Below are 17,840 nucleotides of genomic sequence, written 5' to 3'. Positions count from 1 at the left end.
AATAAATCTGTTAGTCTTTAAGGTGCCACCAGACTCCTTGTTGTTTTTGTAGATACAGATTAACACGGCTACCCCCTGATACTTGTCATTCACATTAGATCTCATCCTGACCTTTAAGAGTTAAACACTGACTTAACCCTTGAAACATAAGATTTATTTTTGTTATAATTAATTATAAAAGTCCAAAATTTTTGTTATAATTATAACTCTGGATATTCTCTTAATCCATATGAATATGTAATCCCTTTTTGAATCTTGCTAAATTGTTGGCATCAACAACTAAGAATTGTTGGGGCAAAGAGTTCAACAGTTTGATAATACTCTTTCACACAATGTGTAATTACTTTTGAATTTCCCACCTTTTGATTTTACTGAATGTTCCCTTGATCTTCTGTTATGGGACAAGGAGAAGACAAACTCCCAATCTCCCTTCTCTATACCATTTGTTATTTTAGATATTTTATCATGTCCCCTCTTATCTGTCTCCTTACTAAGGTAAACAATCCAAGTCTTTTAAATCTCTCTTCACATGAGTTTGCTTCTCACCCTGTGACTACGTAGCTTCCTTAATAGCCTCTTGTGTGGAACCTTGTCAAAGGCCTTTTGGAACTCGAAATAAGTTACGTCAACCACTGCTCCTTTATCCACTGGTTTACTGACACATTCAAAGAATTCTAAGAGATTAGTGAGACGTGATTTTATTTTACAGAATGTATACTGGTTAGAGCCTATCAATCACGATATTCCAGGTGTTTTGTTATTATCATTTCAACCAATTTGTCAAGTACAGTTGTAGGGCTTACTAGTCTAAAATTCACAGTTTGCCAGTGGGTTTCCAATATATTTGCAGAACAGTAGAGAAACACTGAGACTCAGGAAGCTCAGGGTCTAGTTCAAAATGTGTAAGGCAGTGTGTTCTAGTGGTCACAGATCCTTCTGCCCCTGTCATCCTCAACATCCTTTTTCTGCCCTATCCCCTTGCATAACCCTCCCCAACCTGTCCCCATCTGCCTCTGTCCTCCCTGCATCTATCCTATTCTGCTCTATCCAAGCCTCCACTCCCAGCCTGCCTTTGTTTCTTCACTATTCAACTCCCCCCGGCCCCCAGCCTGTCCCTATCTCACCTGTTCCTATCCTATCCCCCCGGCCTGCCTCTATCCCTCCCCAGTCTGCCCTGTACCCATGCTGCTCCTCATCTCTCTGCATTTGAGTGAGACAGCTTCTCGGTTCTGTCTTGGTGCCAACATAGGGAGCACTGAGAACACAGGAGAGACAGTCTCTCTGCTATCAGTTCATGTGTCCAATTCAACAGTGGTTCCCAGATGTGAGCAATTGCAGGAAAAGTCCTGCTTCCCCTGGTCTGAAGCATGCTCAATGAACTCTCTGGGGGTGCAGCATGCTCAGTGTTGTTGGAACAAAGTTCTGTAGGAGTGGAGCGCAACATGCTCAGTGCAGATGGAATTTTTAGAGAATTTTGCTGCTAACCTCTAACAAACCTTTACTGAGTATGTGCAAACCGTGATTTTCAGAGGCCAATTTTAGATGGATTTTCATGGGGATTGCAAAATGCACATCCCTGACACCAACCGTGGTCCGAATTTCAAGTCCTTTCTCCAAGCAGTGGAGGGGCTAGAGCTTCTCAACAAAATGGTAGTAGAATTCTTTTAACATAAGCAACAAATCTTATTTTTCCCTAATCTTGTTCTCAGAAATGGCTAAACTATTTTCACTGAAGCTTTCCAAATATATTCAACCTGAGTCAGACACTCAGCATGAAAAATTTCTGCCTAAGCAGTTAAAGTGTGACAAAATTTTAACTAACTAGGTCCTATAAAGTAAAGTATTAGGCAATTCTAACTACAGGCATCACTGCGAGCTCTACCTATAATTCTCAAACTTCATTGCACTGCATAAGAACACAAGAATGGCCATACTGGGTCAGACCAAAGGTCCATCCAGCCCAGTATCCTGTCTGCCGACAGTGGCCAATGGCAGGTGCCCCAGAGGGAGTGAACCTAACAGGTAATGATCAAGTGATCTCTCTCCTGCCATCCATCTCCACCCTCTGACAAATAGAGGCTAGGGACACCATTCCTTACCCATCCTGGCTAATAGCCATTAATGGACTGAGACCCTCTACTGACAACAAAAATTACTACACGACCCTAGGAAGGGGGACTGAAGCTTGAGCCCACTGGAGCCCTGCCACCCCAAGCAGGGGAGTGGAGGGGGGTGTCAAAGCTCAAGCCCAAGGGCTTCAGCCCTAGACGGGGGCCTATAATCTGAGTCCTGCCTCCCAGGGCTGAAGCTGAAGCCCGAGCCCCTCCCCAGAGCTGAAGCCTTTGGGCTTTGGCCCCAGCAAGTCTAACCACCAGCCCAGGACTCCATTAAAATGGGCTCCTGACCCACAGTTTGAGAATGGCTGCATAAATGTATTATTGGTATTATTAAAGTATAATAATACTTACATGGTATATATGAGGCCATGATAATAATAAGGAAATAGTAGTAGTCAAAAGAGACATTATACTTGTTGGGAAGTCTCAGTGAAAAGATGCCTGTCTTCTTCACATAAGGTAATGCAGCATAAATAGTTAGAAGTTCACCAGCAACTCCAACAGGATACAAGATGATAAAAAAGTTGTATCTGAAGAAAAACAAATCTAAGAATTATTTTTTTTAAAGATAAATTCGTGTTGTAACATTTCTTCTTTTGATGATTAGTGCCACAGCAATGAACTACAGTAGTTTCCTGCAAGAGAAAACCAAGGGCCAGACCCTCAGCTGGTATAAATGAGCACAGCTTCTGACTTTAATAGAGTTATGTTGATTTATACTAGATGAGGATCTGGCCTTAAGCCCTTACATTTAGTTTGCAGTAATATCAAAATGTTTTAATGTTTTTCCAATGTTAAAGATAAAGAGTCAAAGGTTGGAAAACTGTTGTATCATCCAATAATCTTGTTTTGGTTGATTTATAGAGCCTGATCCTGGTGTCACTTATTGGCCTGGGAGCAGCCTGGACCAATAGTAAGTAGGAAATCACAGCCCATGCGCACTGGTCCAAGTGCATCCCTTCCCCATGGTAATTCTATTGAAGTTAATGGAATCTTAAGATACCTAGGAAGCCTGTTCCTCCCATTGTCATATGGGGAATCTAACCATGTACTGCATCTGCCACTTACATGAATGGGAATTACTGATGCAAAAGCGTCTGTGCGTGAGACCAGATATCTCAATGAACCCATTTTAGAACAAACCGACCAACTTTCAAATAAATTATAAAGCAAAGGCACTGAAAGAAGCCAACTACTTTGAATACCATATGCTACATACATGGTAGAAAAGTAAGAAACTGAAATCAGCAATGTTTTGAAAAATTCTCATGCAAGATAAGACATACAGATGCAATCATTCATAAAGAACTGTTCTCTTGAGTTCAGGCTGGAGAAAGCAATGACAGCTGCCTCACAGGGTCTGAAATAAATTTACAATATGCATTCTATGACCAAACCAGATGAGTTTTAAAATAGCAGCAACTGAATATGAAACTCTCTAGAAATCGATGGGCTTAGAGGGCTCATACATCAAACAGAACAGACGAGGTGAGATGTAACAAGAAACTGATGGCATAACTCCAAATACAACTTGGCCATATGCAGAACAGAAACAAACCAAAAATGGGATATTCTGAATGAAAATTTAGGTGTATTTATTCTATTTAATAGGGAAAGAGAAAGCTTTTATAATTCAAAATAAAAAGCTAGTGATCCCAAAGATTAAATAGAAGTTTACTATGGTTTGCACGTGTGTATTGATATATATCTATATACACAAAAAAGGATAAAACTCATCAAAGGAGGGGAAGAGGTGTGGGAGGCGGGGAAAGAAGAGAAGACACAACTCAGATAAGCCAATGGATTTGTGCCCATTTGTGCTAGCTATCAATTTCCCCCGATTCCTGATGTTAACCTTTGGTGAAATATATGACAGAAGAACTGATTTTCAAATGTTTGTTTTCCAGTATATTTCACATACATATAAGGCTCTTTTGTCAGAATGACTATTTTTCCTACTGCCTTATTATATTTTAAATGGAAAAAACCCTCTAACTTGGAAGCACTGGGAGTGTCTGATAGTTTGATATTTTTCAAATATGCTTCTAAATTTAAAGCCTAAATATATATTCAATTAAAGATAGGGGATCTTTAACTGTTTCTTTTTTTACGTTTGCCATTTAGTCTTAAAGATGCCAAAACCTATCACATACTGTATGAGTAGAAAGACAATGTATTATAAGAATGGACATAAATATCAGCCATATCAAGAAGTGCATTAGAAGCATCAGAACCGTGTTGTCTACAAAACAAAAATAAAGCTAAATAAATGAACAAATAAAAATATATTTTTGGACAAATATGGACAAATAATCATCTATAATGAATTTAAAAAAAGACTTATCTGCTTCATAAAAAGCAAAGTCTATTCTGTATATATATTTATTTTTCATTCAATAATTACAGAGGATGCAATTCATCCAGTTAATCTTCATGGTAAATACCCAACCTAAACACACCTAAATACAACCAGTAATGTATTTCACATACAGTAACATACTCGAGTATTGTTTACTTCTATAAAAAAAGATGCCCTTGTTATTTGGGCTAAGCTAGTTAAAATGTTAACGAAGGTTTTGTAAAACCTCTAATTAAATCATAAATTGAATGCAGAATAAGGGACAAAGCTTGCAAGGTGATCAGAGCCCAAAGCTCCCAGCAACTTCACAGGACTGAGTGGGCACTCTGGCCCCAGTCCTGCAAAGACTTATATATGTGCTCAACTTTATGTAAGTAGTCCCATCACAGTCAGCACTCACAGTGTCTATGGGTAAGTCCTTGTAGAATTTGGGCCTACGTTTGTAAACAACTAGATTTCTGGCAACAAAAGATTTTGTTTTTCTTTATTGCATAGTATAAGAGGATACATGGTATGATCATTTGTTTTTTTAAAAAAAGATAACTTAGTACATTTTAAATTGTATTCAAAATGCAACTTAAATTTCTAAAAGTTAAAAGGTAATCCTGCAAGCATAAAACAAAGGGATGACTAGTAAATGAAAATAATTATCAAACACAGAAATTAAAAAACAAATCACATCCAACTATCTGAGCTAAAATATCCTTTACATTTTAAACCAAATGGCAATATTCCTAAATACACAAGGCAACCAACCGCATTCTTCTGACACAAAGCCAAAGCTCACACATCTGTTCTCCTGTGTGTTAGCTCAGCATGCATGAAATTAGCATGCACAGAACTATGAGAAACTAAACTGCAAGACATCTCCACCTGGCCCATTTAATGAAGTATGGCAAATGGTTGAGCAGGTTGAATGTGTAGAAGGAATATCGTGTAATCTCTGTCACAGTCCAAACGACCAGAAAAAGAATAACGCTCTCCTCATTCTGGATCTGTGAAAGTATAAAGAACCAACATTTTCTTCACCCTTAAACTTCTTTTCTATGCAAGCGGCAATAGACTTCCACTTAAGACATTTGGAATAGAACTAAGAATTTGAGAAGAAGGAAAACTTGGGTATCAATAATCAGCAGCTGTAGTCACCATCATGTTAACTTTTCTATTACAGATATTCACCAACATACTGAAATTTTGCTAACTGTGCAGTACAAAGTGACTGTAACCATTGTAAATACATCAAAACACTGAACTATTTAGTTGATTTAATTCCTTCTTTTGTTTACCCTGCATCTGCCCTTTCAATTTGCTCTTTCTTCTGAATTTTGGTCTATTTGCTTGTGTTTATTCTCTCTCGCTTTCTTTTTCTCAAAATACTATGTATAATGTTTCTCTTCCATTTTAGACTGGATAAATATCACATCACACTACTCTTTGTCTTGTCTGTCTTCTTGTCTGTCTAGCCCATGTCTGTAGTTGCTTCCCCCATGCCTGCTTACTAATGTCTCCCTGATACTCTAGACAATTCCATTTTGTTCAGTGTGCTCCATGGGCTACAAAGTGAAACCTGGTAGCAGGAGATCAGGTTGGAGTGCTCAGGAGTTTGCAGGACAGTTAGGCAGTTGGGAGTGGGTCAATCATTGAAGGAGGAGTAGTGAGAGGATCAAGAGCTGTGAGTGAATATACTCATCTGCAGTGTTTTAAAGATTCAAGTTCTGAGTCATTAAACTGCCTCATCAGGAAGTAGCACATCTACCTGCTGCTTCAAAACATCAGATCCTTTGGGGAAGGGGGGATCCCCAACTGTGCAAAGATGATGGTTGGGGTCTTTTACAAATAATACCTTCTGAGAAGAAGAATTACACACAAGTGATTTAATTATTTTCTTTAAAGGGGGAGGAATTTAGTAATAGACTTCTGTGCCTGAAGGCTGAAAACCTCCTGGAATTTCTGTAAAATAAAATCAGAGACATTTTTTGTTCCAAACACAGAAAAAGGAAACACCGTTTTTCAACAAAATGCAACCTACTGACAAAGCTTTAATGCTTTTCAACGATTCTGAACACTCACAACTAGGAGATGCAGATGCTCATCACCTCTGAAAATTAGGCCCAATATGTGTAAACTGGAAACAAGATTTAACTTTTATTAAAAAATTAAGAGGGTTAAGATACATCTCAATAATGAAAGCAAAAAACAAACAAACCAAAGTACAAAGATATTCAAATATATAGCTATTTGGGAGAAAGGATAAGAGAATTAGGCTACTGTCCACCTGAAGTAGATAAGAGGCTACCACCAATAGGATAAACCTGGATTCAGGTCACAATGCTAAATCCAAGCAATAGTGCTTTGAATAAGAGAATAGTGCTTTGAATGTAGAGAATTCCATGTGGTTGCCTCGCAAATCTCCTGGACAAGTAGTGAGATCTGAGGCTGGCTATCATCAGTAACAGGCCTCTAACTACATATCCCCTCACATGACCCTGAATGTTCAAAAAGAAGAATAGGAGTACTTGTGGCACCTTAGAGACTAACAAATTTATTAGAGCATAAGCTTTCGTGGACTACAGCCCACTTCTTCGGATGAATGTTCAGGCATGCAAAGAAATAACAATGAGAAATGCATTTAGACAGACGTTTAGACATGGGGATTTTTTGATGTAGTTTGACCTACTGTACTGAAATCAAGTGAAACAAAGAGCTGGGTGGACAAGGTTTAGTCCATTCCACATAAAAGTAGAATGATGAGAATCAGTGATATATGCCCTAGCCTCAATCTACTCGTCCAATGTAACCAACAAATGGTTCACTTCTTGATAAGGTGACCAGACAGCAAATGTGAAAAATCGGGACAGGGGTGAGGGGTAACAGGAGTCTATATAAGAAAAAGACCCAAAAATCGGGACTGTCCCTATAAAATCGGGACATCTGGTCACCCTACTTCTTGAACATTTTTTCTTTTCTTCTAAAAGCAAAACAGCACGCACTTAGCTTTAAAAAAAAATTAAGATAAACCTACTTGGTATTACAAAAAAGGGAGGTAAAGGAAACAAAGTGTATCAGAGAGCTCTCTTCTATGAACAGATAAAAAGGGAATTGACAATGGAAGCAGTTCCTACATGGCTTTTATATCTCATCAGCAGTTAGGCATGTGCCACCTGCTGGTGAGAAAGTTTAAAGGCTCAGCACCTTGAGTTAAGAAAGTTATGACCCAAGTCACACACATAGGAGCACAGACCCAAAAGTTGGGATCCATTACTTAATATTTATCTTTAGAGAATAGGAATTTCAAGTCCTGCAAAGTAAATAAAATTCAGACAAACTAAACTCTAAGTCCTAGTCCATTCATTACGAGAATCATAGATTCCTTGGACCATTTTTCCTTGGGCTAACAAAACAACAGACACTACGTTAAAACCTATAACCAACCACATAAATAACACTTTCAGGGGGAAGTTGGGTAATTTTCATATGCTGGGAGGTTTTCTGTGGTTTTTTTTTAAATGAGTCTATTACACTGGCATGCTGTGAACATATAAATATTAATTTAAAAATTTGGAGAAAGGATTTAATACAAACTACAAAGAAAACACCAGTGTAAAATGTCACAACAGTGTTTATCCAGATGCATTCAGTTTAAGAATGATTTCCATTTGTACATTCAACACATGCTAATTGAAGTTCTTTTTCAAAGTGGAATGGTTGACAGTATGGTACATTTGTTCATGAACAGAAGCTCTAGCCTTTGATCTTGCTTAACAGACAGATCAAACCTAGCAGCAACCCAATATGTCTCTGTTGTCCCTCTTCGATGGCATTTACCAGCATCCTGTTTGTAAGGAACTGTAAACTATAGCAGGGGTGGGCAAACTACGGCCCGGGGGCCGAATCCGGCCTTTCACACGTTTTAATCTTGCCCTTGAGCTCCTGCCAGGGAGCGAGGTTCGGGGCTTGCCCCGCTCCGGTGCTCCAGCCAGGGAGCAGGATTGGGGGCTTGCCCTGCTCCGCGTGTGCCATGGCTCCATGCGGCTCCCAGAAGCAATGGCATGTCCCCTCTCTGGTTCCTACATGTAGGGGCAGCCAGGGGACTCCGCATGCTGCCCCGCAGCTCCCATTGGCCAGGAACCACATAGGAGACGGAGGTGGGACATGCCGCTGCTTCTGGGAGCTGCTTAAGGTAAGCACTGCCCGAAGCCTGCATCCCCGACCCCCTGCCCCAGCCTTGATCCCCCTCCTGCCCTCCGAACCCCTTGGTCCCAGCCCGGAGCACCCTCCTGCACCCCCAACCCCTCATCCCCACCCCAGAGCCTGCACCCCCAGCCGGAGCCCACACACACGCACCCCAACCCCCTACCCCAGTCCAGAGCCCCTTCCCGCACCCTGAACTCCTCATTTCTGGCCCCACCCCAGAGCCCTCACCCCTAGCCAGACCCCTCACCCCCTCCCATACCCCAACACCCAGTTTCATGAGCATTCATGGCCCCCCCATACAATTTCAATACCCAGATGTGGCCCTTGGGCCAAAAAGTTTGCCCACCCTTGAACTATAGGCTTGATCCTGTAAGTTCTCTACCTGCAGAACTCTGACTGAAGTTTGCGAGAGCCCCCTGTATGAAGCATTTGCCAGATTCTATTACTTGTTAAATAATACTTCCTGCTAAAATGAGCTTTATATTAATAATCAGCCCTTCCTGTAAAGAGTAAAACAGAATTTGCTCATGAACCTACCTGTTTTATACTGTGTGTTATAAACCACACCATGAAGATTCTTGAACTCACTTGGACCCCAGTCACAAGCACAGAGGTGCGAACTATTCCTTAAAAAGAGAAATACATTATCTATGCCCCATAATTCACGTCTGTAATCAGTTAAGTGAGAAATTAAAAGCAAAAGACTCACCAACTGCACAGTGGACTACCTGTCAATAAAAATAAGTATAAATTAAAAGTCACTCGTTTAAAATCATTTTACTGTTTGCAGTATAAACAAAGACGTTGCGGCTGTTAACATAAATCTAAGCTTACCCCTAGTCCTTTACTCCTTATTCAGACTACATTTTCATTGACTTTAATGGCAGCAAAAACAAAGATCTTAGGGCCAAATTCTGTGAGGTTCCAAGTACCCTGAATTCCTGCACTTTACTCCTCACAGGATCCGGTCCTTGATTTGTAATACCACTGAAACAGACTGACTTGCTTACCAAAGGAACTTTTACATAAGACTGATTTTCATATAGATACACACACCTTGCTCTTCAGCTTCAAAACCAAACCTCAGTTCACATGCAACATCTTATCCAGATCAGAATTCTTCTGGAAAATTTAAAGCAAGACACATAAGGTGTTTCAGATACATAAGGATTTTAAAATTTTCTTTGTTGTTCATTTCAGAAGACTTTTTATTAATTATTTTGCTAATTAAATCTATGACTAGTGTTGATGGGTTTAGATAGAATTATTTAGAATATAAAAACCAAAACACAGATGACCATACATGTTAAAAGAGGCACATGTAGTATATACATACATCTGCTTGATTAATGTACTATACATCCATATCAGTCTGATGCATGCTTTGCCAAGTGCACTCAGCCTCCAGAGTGCTTTGCAAAATTTGCATAGCCCCTGTGTGGAAAGTCATGGTTCAATGAAAGATTGGTAGAAAACCATATGGGGCATGTGGGTCTAGTCTGGAAGGAGCAAAAGAGAGAAAGCCATATGGGGGATAATGAGTTCCGTATGGGGAATGAGAGAGAAGCAATCACCCGTGGAGGAGGGAAGGGTGTCTGCAAAGGAAAAGGCTCCATAAGGAATGGAGTCCCTGTGTGGCTTGCAAGATCTGTCACTGAGCAATTCTTAAGCATTTTTGAAATGTAAAAAAATCCTAAGCAAATAATTTAGTAGACTAGAGTTAATGTTACAATATGTATCCATTGCCTTCAACCAACCTCCTCCCTCCCCCCGCCAAAACCACCTTAAAAATAAATGAAGTTAGAAAGATTGGAAATTCTGAGATATTCTTTCAGCCTTAACGCCATTTTAATTAAGGGTTGTTGTTTTTTTTTGCTGAGGGTAAATATTTTCTCAAGCAATGTGTAGCATTTAAAAATTTACCTCAAGCACAGCAAATGTCTGGAAAAATTTAAGTGTCTTTTGAACAGTTTTGTATAAGCCTTTGTATGTTCCTTTCTGCATGTAAAATCGTGCCATGGCAATAGCCAATACCAGCCACCTAGAAAAGAAAGAGAATGGATAATTTTCAAATGAGAATTCTAAGAACACCCAGGTATCTAAATTATTCATTACATTACTTTCATCTCAAATATTTGAAGTAGAACTTTGATTTTCTACTGGTGTTGTTTAAAAAGAGATTGAAAATATAATTTAAAATATAGCAAAATCCATTAACTATTTAGCTCCTGTACCCTACATTGTGGAAAAGTATAGAGAGAATGCCTTGCTTCTCTTTGCAAAGAGCCCTCTGTGTTACATAGCTAAAGTGTTCTCCTTTCCATAGTATGGACCATATCTCTATTATTCAAAGAGTATTCATTCATGTATTTTAGCTGTTTTTAACATAACTTAGCAGGTAAAAAAAAAAAAAGGCGCCAACTTCAGGTGCCAGCCACTTTCCATACACCAGCAGTTGTCCCCAACTGCAAACCTCTGAACAACTCAGTGTAATGGTTCTAGTTTAGACTATGGGGCTTTTTCAAATATAATTTCAAATCCCCAATTGCTTATCATAGTTCCATAGTGATAGGAAACTGAAAAATTTACATGAAATTAAAAAAAATATTTGAATATATGTATTTTGTTTTCTTAAAACATATTGAAAAGTAAGCACTATGGCCAACATTTCCAAACTTGGTCTCAATCCTGCAAGGAGCTCTGTGTAAGGGGACCCCTGAAAGTGGGGTTCTACCCACACAATGCTCTTTGAAGGACTGTGCATGGGGACTTAAAGCCAAGCCCGGCAAAAGCAACTAGTGATTCTGAGTGCCTTAGTTTGTGGGTGTCCATCTTGAGACACTAATAAAGGGGTCCAATTTTCAGAAAGAGTTGTATACCATCCTCTGAAAATCAGGCCAATTTAAAGTGTTTAAAAGTTGGGCACTAAAAAATCCAGGCATCCAGAATCACTAGTCACTTTTGAAAATTTTGGCCAACGTGGTTAGTTCTGGAACTGACATTTTGGTAATCATGTACTGATATTAAGTGTGGATGGGTTTTTTAAAATATGCATTCTGCTGTTATTCAAATAAAGAAAGCAATAATAATTGTTAGTCAAATTAAAGCTTTCTTTATTGAAATAAAACAAATCTGAGCTAAAATAAATTTTAAATCACCTAAGGCAGGGGTCGGCAACCTTTGGCATGCAACCCATCAGGGCAATCCGCTGGTGGCTGCGAGACATTTTGTTTATGTTGACTGAGTTTGATCTCAACATACCGGATTCGGTTTAGAGAAGCTGAAAACCTCATAGGTGGAAATCTGAGCACTGGGTTTATCAACAGTTGTACTGGATACAGTATCTCAGTTGAGAAGTACCAATTATGCTGCACGGAAAGCGTCTGCGGACAGGTGTCTACAAAACAGTACTAGCAAGAAATAGTTTGCTTTTATTTAGTGTTGCTCTTTCTTTAAGTGTTATCGAAGTTGTCTACATGTATTGTGCTTGGATAATCCAGGCAAAAATAGCAGCCAGTGTGTGCCTGGCTGTAGTTTGTATGTTAAAGAACATAAAAGATCATAAAGATCATAAAAATGGCCATACTGGGTCAGACCAAAGGTCCATCTAGCCCAGTGTCCTGTCTCCCGACAGTAACCAATGCCAGCGAGGAGACATAATGGCCAAACCTGGGATTATTCCCTATTCTTCAAACATAAGTGATTTTCATTTCTAGCTGGAGAACTAGACACTGACTTGTGTTAACGTAATGTCTGAAAGATTCCTATCTAATAGCATGTGCCCCTTAGCACTGAAGCAGCATGACCTATAATTAAAAAACTGTCCACAGGCACGCCCCCCCCCTCCCCCCGCAGCTCCCATTGGCCGCGGTTTGCCATTCCCGGCCAATGGGAGCTGCGGGAAGCCTGCCGGGAATAGGGGCTGCATTCCCTAAATATTGCTTACATGAAGTTTTGCGGCCACTTAGTAGGGGACTCAGTAGCCCTTTTAGGAGACTCAGGGACCTGCCTACCTGTGACAGGCTCCTATAAAGAAAAGCCAAGTCAGGAAGGACTGGAAGGAATTAAATATCTAGGTGGCTAGCTGGTAGCTAATTACCTAATGAGCCTGATAAAGCGTTCCCAGGGATCAGCTGAGGTGGATCCTTGAGACAGGAAGCTTTTGAGGGCTGCAGAATTCACCAGAGCAAGGGACCTGGAAGGTGTGCTCAGAGGGGTAGGGAATTCCAAATAGTGGCAGAAGGGCCAGCCTGTCAGGAATTGTGTGCTTCCCCAGAGAAGGGCTACTGCTGACAAATCTCTGCACACCCTCCTCTGGCTCTAGGAAAGAATTCTTCCCAGTGATTGTCAAGAGGCTTGACTGTGGAGAAGGGACCTGAACTGCGAGAACTGTTGGAGGAGAGTGGTGGATTCAGGTGGGAATTGATAAACTGAGACTGACTCTGTCTCCCAGATAAGATGCTGGGGTGAGGGCTTGCTGGTATCTTTATTGGGTCTTTGGTTAATAAACTAGATCCTTCAGAAGGCCATGTAAAGCCTCGGTGACCTTATTGATGACATTAAGGGAAAGTCTGTCTGGCAGCACCTACAGCTCCACACTTGGCCAGAAGGGAACACTACTGGATAGGTACACTCTCTGACAATAGCTTCTCTCACCTCCAAGCCTCTCTTTCAATATGTGCGGGCTTGTCTACACTACCAGCTGGATAGGTGGGCAGCGATCGATCCAGCGGGGGTTGATTTATCATGTCTAGTGTAGACGCGACAAATCGACCGCTGAGTGCTCTCCCATTGACTCCGGTACTCCATCAGAATGAGAAGCACAAGCGGAGTCGATGGGAGAGCGCCAGCTGTCGATTTACTGCAGTGAAGACACCATGGAAAGTAGATCTAAGTACATCGACTTCAGCTACGTTATTCATGTAGCTGAAGTTGCGTATCTTAGATCAACCCTGCGCGGTAGTGTAGACAAGCCCTGGAACTCACATGGAACTAGGCACCAGCATACACTGCAAATGTGGATTCTCTCATCATGCCTATTCTACATCTATTCCCCTGTGTGTTGTGTAACTACCAAGGTTCCATAATGCTGCGGCACAGGATGAATTCCACTTCCTTTCCTAAGAAAGGAACACAAGTGCCAGTTAAACAACACCCACAGATATTATTTAGGTTTTTTATGGCTCGTGTAAAATCTGAGTAAATGTTTGTAGAGTATAAAATTAGAGGCGTTCTCCAGCCACTGCTGAAAGCAGTGGATTATTTTAAATTCATCAATACATGTTGCCTTCACAATAAGGCTGTCCTGGGTTCTAAATGTTTTGTGTTTTATAGTAAAGTATGTGTCAAAGGAGAATTATAATGGATTTTTATATGGTTGGCACTATGGCAGGTGACAGCAGTATCTTTACATAAGAGGTACCATGAGAAGCCATATTATATCTGACCAAAAAGGCAATAAATAGAAACCAAAAAGGTTCCCTGAATCTCATTTTGCAACAAAAAGGGAACATGAAATGTCTTCTCTGACTTAACAAAACAAAAAGTTGGTAGGTCTCTTGCTTAGACAGGTTATTCTTTAAACAAGTATACTTCCACAGGCCATTTTATTTGGCCTTCAGCTTGCAACTTTTTTTTTTTTTTTTTTTTTTTTGGGTCTCATATGGGCCTTTGTATTGCATACAGAAAAATGACAACTTTCACTCAACATCAGACAAGCATTCAGTCTGAAAAAGAAAATACCCTACACGATAAATTCCCCTGAGGGAGGCTTTCGGAGGCCTAAAGGACAGTCACGGGCCTAACTTCCATTGATTTTCAATGGGACTTGGGCACCTACCTGCCATTTTTGCTTTTGAACATCTCCACCTATACATTTACCAGTATGAATGACAAAATGTAATCCCATATTAGAAAGAGGAGTTAGCACAATTATTGATAAACCAGAGTATGCCTAGAATTTTATTAACAAGTACTTTCTTGCCAAGTGGATAAACTTGCCAGTACTAGTATTACTCTTCAGTGTTCCCTTAAGTGTATCTACTGTACTTTATCGGTTTGAAAAGATGATGAAATGTTTGTCTTTCTTCTTTTTCCTATCCCACACAAGAAACAAAGGGCCCACTTTTACAAGTGCTGGTGGCTCTCAACTACCAATGGCTTTGATGGGAGATGTAGGGCTCAGCACTTGCAGGGATCACAACTAAAATGAATGTTTCCACCTTAAAAGTCTCTGGCAGGAGCCCAGTGCTCCTGAACAAATGAACAACAACAAAGCAAGGGGTGGACTGTTAGGGAATACAATGAGGAAACATAGCAATTCCAAACTAGCAAAGATTATGAACAACGAATAAAAACACTAATTAAAGCTGACACAAATATAACTTCATAAAGCCCCATGCCTGACTTCAGCAATTCCTTATGTAAAATGTTCCAATGTCGAATTACCCTAAGTATTAAAATTTGTGGGAGTCTGACAATTTTCAGCCTTTCAACAGAAAATTAAATCAGTTTACTTTAAGTATGTTATGAAAACTACTGCTATTAACATGACAAATCTTTAAAAGGAATGAAAATACATACATCAACCACTTAAATATAAGCCAGAATTCCCTTACCATTAAAACTCAGTACAATCATTCAATACCAATACCACATTTTCTCAAAAGAATCCATTGTAACACTGGGCATCAGTTTAAATGCACTCCTGGGCTTATTAACAGTTCCACGCCAATGCATTCAAATTGGAATGGCCCTACCAGTAGCTGAATTGAGGACAAAAACTGAAATAACATTCAGAGCCAAATTCAACTTTGGCAAGTGGGTACAAATCCACTGAGTTTTGTCTGCTTATGTCAGGGTTGTATTTGGCCTGTAACCTCTGTTTTCAATACTGAGAGGCTGTGATTTGTAGAACAAGTTGGGAGACCAAGATGGAGCTGGAAGAAGGAAACTAATGTCTTAAAATACTGTTTCAATATCAGTTAAATATTAATCAATGATGCTGCTTAGACTGAAGCCAAGATGGTTTTTCAGTATAATAGTAGTAGTCATTTCTTGCACTTTACTCTTAACATGACAGATGGAAGAAATTAATATAGGTTGCCTGTCTCCTAAGTGCTCTCCAAAGCAAGAATTTGAACCAAAGCTATTTAGAAACTTCGGGCAGGCCGTACCACATTGACCCCTCCCTCGGCGTGGGAGGAAAACGAGGAATCCTGCTATAACTACGCGCTTGCAACCACTTCGCAACCCCTCCGGAAGTCTTCACGGGCAGCTTGAGACCCCAAGTCTGCCAAGGCTCTTTGGACCGTGCAGTGCCCCAGCTGGCAGTCAGCCTAGCCCGGCAAGCCCTGCTCAGAGCGGGGAGCGAGCCACAGGGGAGCCGTCTGTAGCCAGCAGCTCCAACGCAGGGAGCCCCTGGGGGCGGGGACTAGATCCCCTCCACGAGGTCCCTCCAGTCTCTGCGCGGAGCCGGCTCAGCGTGCAGGGGCGGCCGCAGTGACTTACGCCAAGGGGAGCCCCCTGCCCCGGCAGCCCCGCCCGGCATTCCTGGCTCAGGCTATACTTAACCTCCCCTCCGGGCTGCGAGATGACGCGCTCGCGGCTGCACCGCTGCACCGTATTAGGAAATGCCAGGCGGGCGAGGGCTAGCCCCGCAGGCAGCCCCCTCTGCCGCCCCCTGCTAGACCAGAACCCCTCCCCGAGTCTTTCTGCCCCCAGCCCCCGGTCGCAAGGCCTCCACCTGCCAGCCCGGCTCCCGCCGCAGTCCGCTCCCCCTCGCCCCGCCGTGTCTGCCCGGTATATTACACTATACCGGCAGCGCTCCCCGGCACGCACCCGGCGGTCATGGCGATGTTGTAGCCGATGAGCCAAGCTGTGGCCAACGCGCCCAGGCGCCTCTTCCTGCCCTTCTCCTTCTCCTCCAGCGAGCCGCTGCCGGCCCCGTCCTCCTCGCTGGACGCCATGGTTTGCCCGAGGCCAGGGGGAGAGACGCGCGGCGGAGGAGGGGCGCGGGCAGGGGCAGGGCTGAAGCCGCGCTGACAGCTGGAGCTGACTCTCACCCCATCTGTCTTCACGGCGGGCTGCTGCTGCCCCCGGCCAGCGTCTCACATGGTGTCGCCGGCTCCTCCCTTCTCCTCCCGGGGCTCCTCAGGTCACACGTGCCCCCCCCTTTCCCAGCCAATCTCGCCGGTCTGCGAGGAGAGAGGCTGCCGACCCTCCTCACCCTAACGTGATTGCTGCGCCGCGCGGTTCCTAGTCTGGTTTCCCTGACTTGAGAGCAAAAGTTTTTACACAGACATTCTAAGTTGCCACCACAAAATACACTCCCATGGGTAACCGTGTAGGTGTAACATGTCCTTGTGTGCAACATGAGCGATTGGCAGGCTAGCCAAGTGAAATGTCCAAATGGGTCCTGTATGTTCACACAGGCTGTACCCCTGCTACTGGTGCTTTGCTTACAGGGATCACCTATGTTGGATATAAAAAGAACGAGGAGTACTTGTGGCGCCTTCGAGACTAACAAATTTATTTGATATGCGTCACCTTAGCTATGTCTACACTGCATTGCAAACCCTGGTCTGTGAGACTGGTGTTTCCAACCCTGTGCTTGAGCATCCATGCTGCATTGTAAACCTGGCTTTACAGTTGCTGGATCTGGGTCTCACAGCTGTCTTAACATGACCACACTGCTATGCCGACCTTATGACTCAGCTCAGCGGCTTGAACTGCATCCACATTGCTAAATAACAGGGCTTGGATCCAAGTCTCAGCAGGACTTGGGACCTGACCCACCGCCGGCAGGGTCCTAGGAACTGGGGGTCCTGAGTGCTTGCTGACCTGAGTCAGACTGATTTATGTGTTGATGGAATGGGGGCTTTGGGCTCAAACCCGAGTGAGAGGCCAGCCTTAGTGTACAGTATAGACATACCCCCTACTTGCATAGATTCTAGGGCTGGAGCACCCAGGGGGAAAAATTGGTGGGTGCTTAGCACCCACCTGCAGCTCCCTGCCCGCCCCCCCGTCCCAGCTCACCTCCACCTCTGCTCTGCCTCCGCCTCCTCTCCTGGGCGCACAGCGTGCCTGCTTTCCCCCCCTGGCTTCCAGCGCTTACGCCACGAAACAGCTGATTCGCGCGGCAAGCACTGGGAGGAAGGAGAAGGGGGAAC

The 17,840-nt window shown here is 42.4% G+C and overlaps 1 protein-coding gene across 3 annotated transcripts in view; it reads right to left on the bottom strand.

Moving 5' to 3' along the window:
- HACD1 (3-hydroxyacyl-CoA dehydratase 1) overlaps nt 1–16,782 on the bottom strand; it is a 23,867-nt gene extending 7,085 nt beyond the window's left edge. The window contains exons 1-6 of one of the 3 annotated variants that reach the window (XM_034760343.1): nt 16,510–16,782; nt 10,594–10,711; nt 9,380–9,398; nt 9,208–9,296; nt 5,350–5,471; nt 2,469–2,647 (exon numbers count right to left, since the gene is read on the bottom strand). In XM_034760343.1, coding sequence (XP_034616234.1) covers nt 2,469–2,647; nt 5,350–5,471; nt 9,208–9,296; nt 9,380–9,398; nt 10,594–10,711; nt 16,510–16,637 — 655 coding nt within the window. In that variant the 5' untranslated portion in view covers nt 16,638–16,782. Of the gene's footprint in view, nt 1–2,468; nt 2,648–5,349; nt 5,472–9,207; nt 9,297–9,379; nt 9,399–10,593; nt 10,712–15,845; nt 16,064–16,509 lie in introns of those variants that run through there. The other 2 variants (XM_034760344.1, XM_034760345.1) reach the window with 2 other exon arrangements.
- Nucleotides 16,783–17,840: the final 1,058 nt, after the last annotated feature.

This window comes from Trachemys scripta, chromosome 2 (genome assembly GCF_013100865.1).
Source record: "Trachemys scripta elegans isolate TJP31775 chromosome 2, CAS_Tse_1.0, whole genome shotgun sequence".
NCBI lineage: Eukaryota > Metazoa > Chordata > Testudines > Emydidae > Trachemys > Trachemys scripta.
Note: the sequence above shows the minus strand (reverse complement) of the source record. Positions and strands in the feature narration are given on the sequence as shown.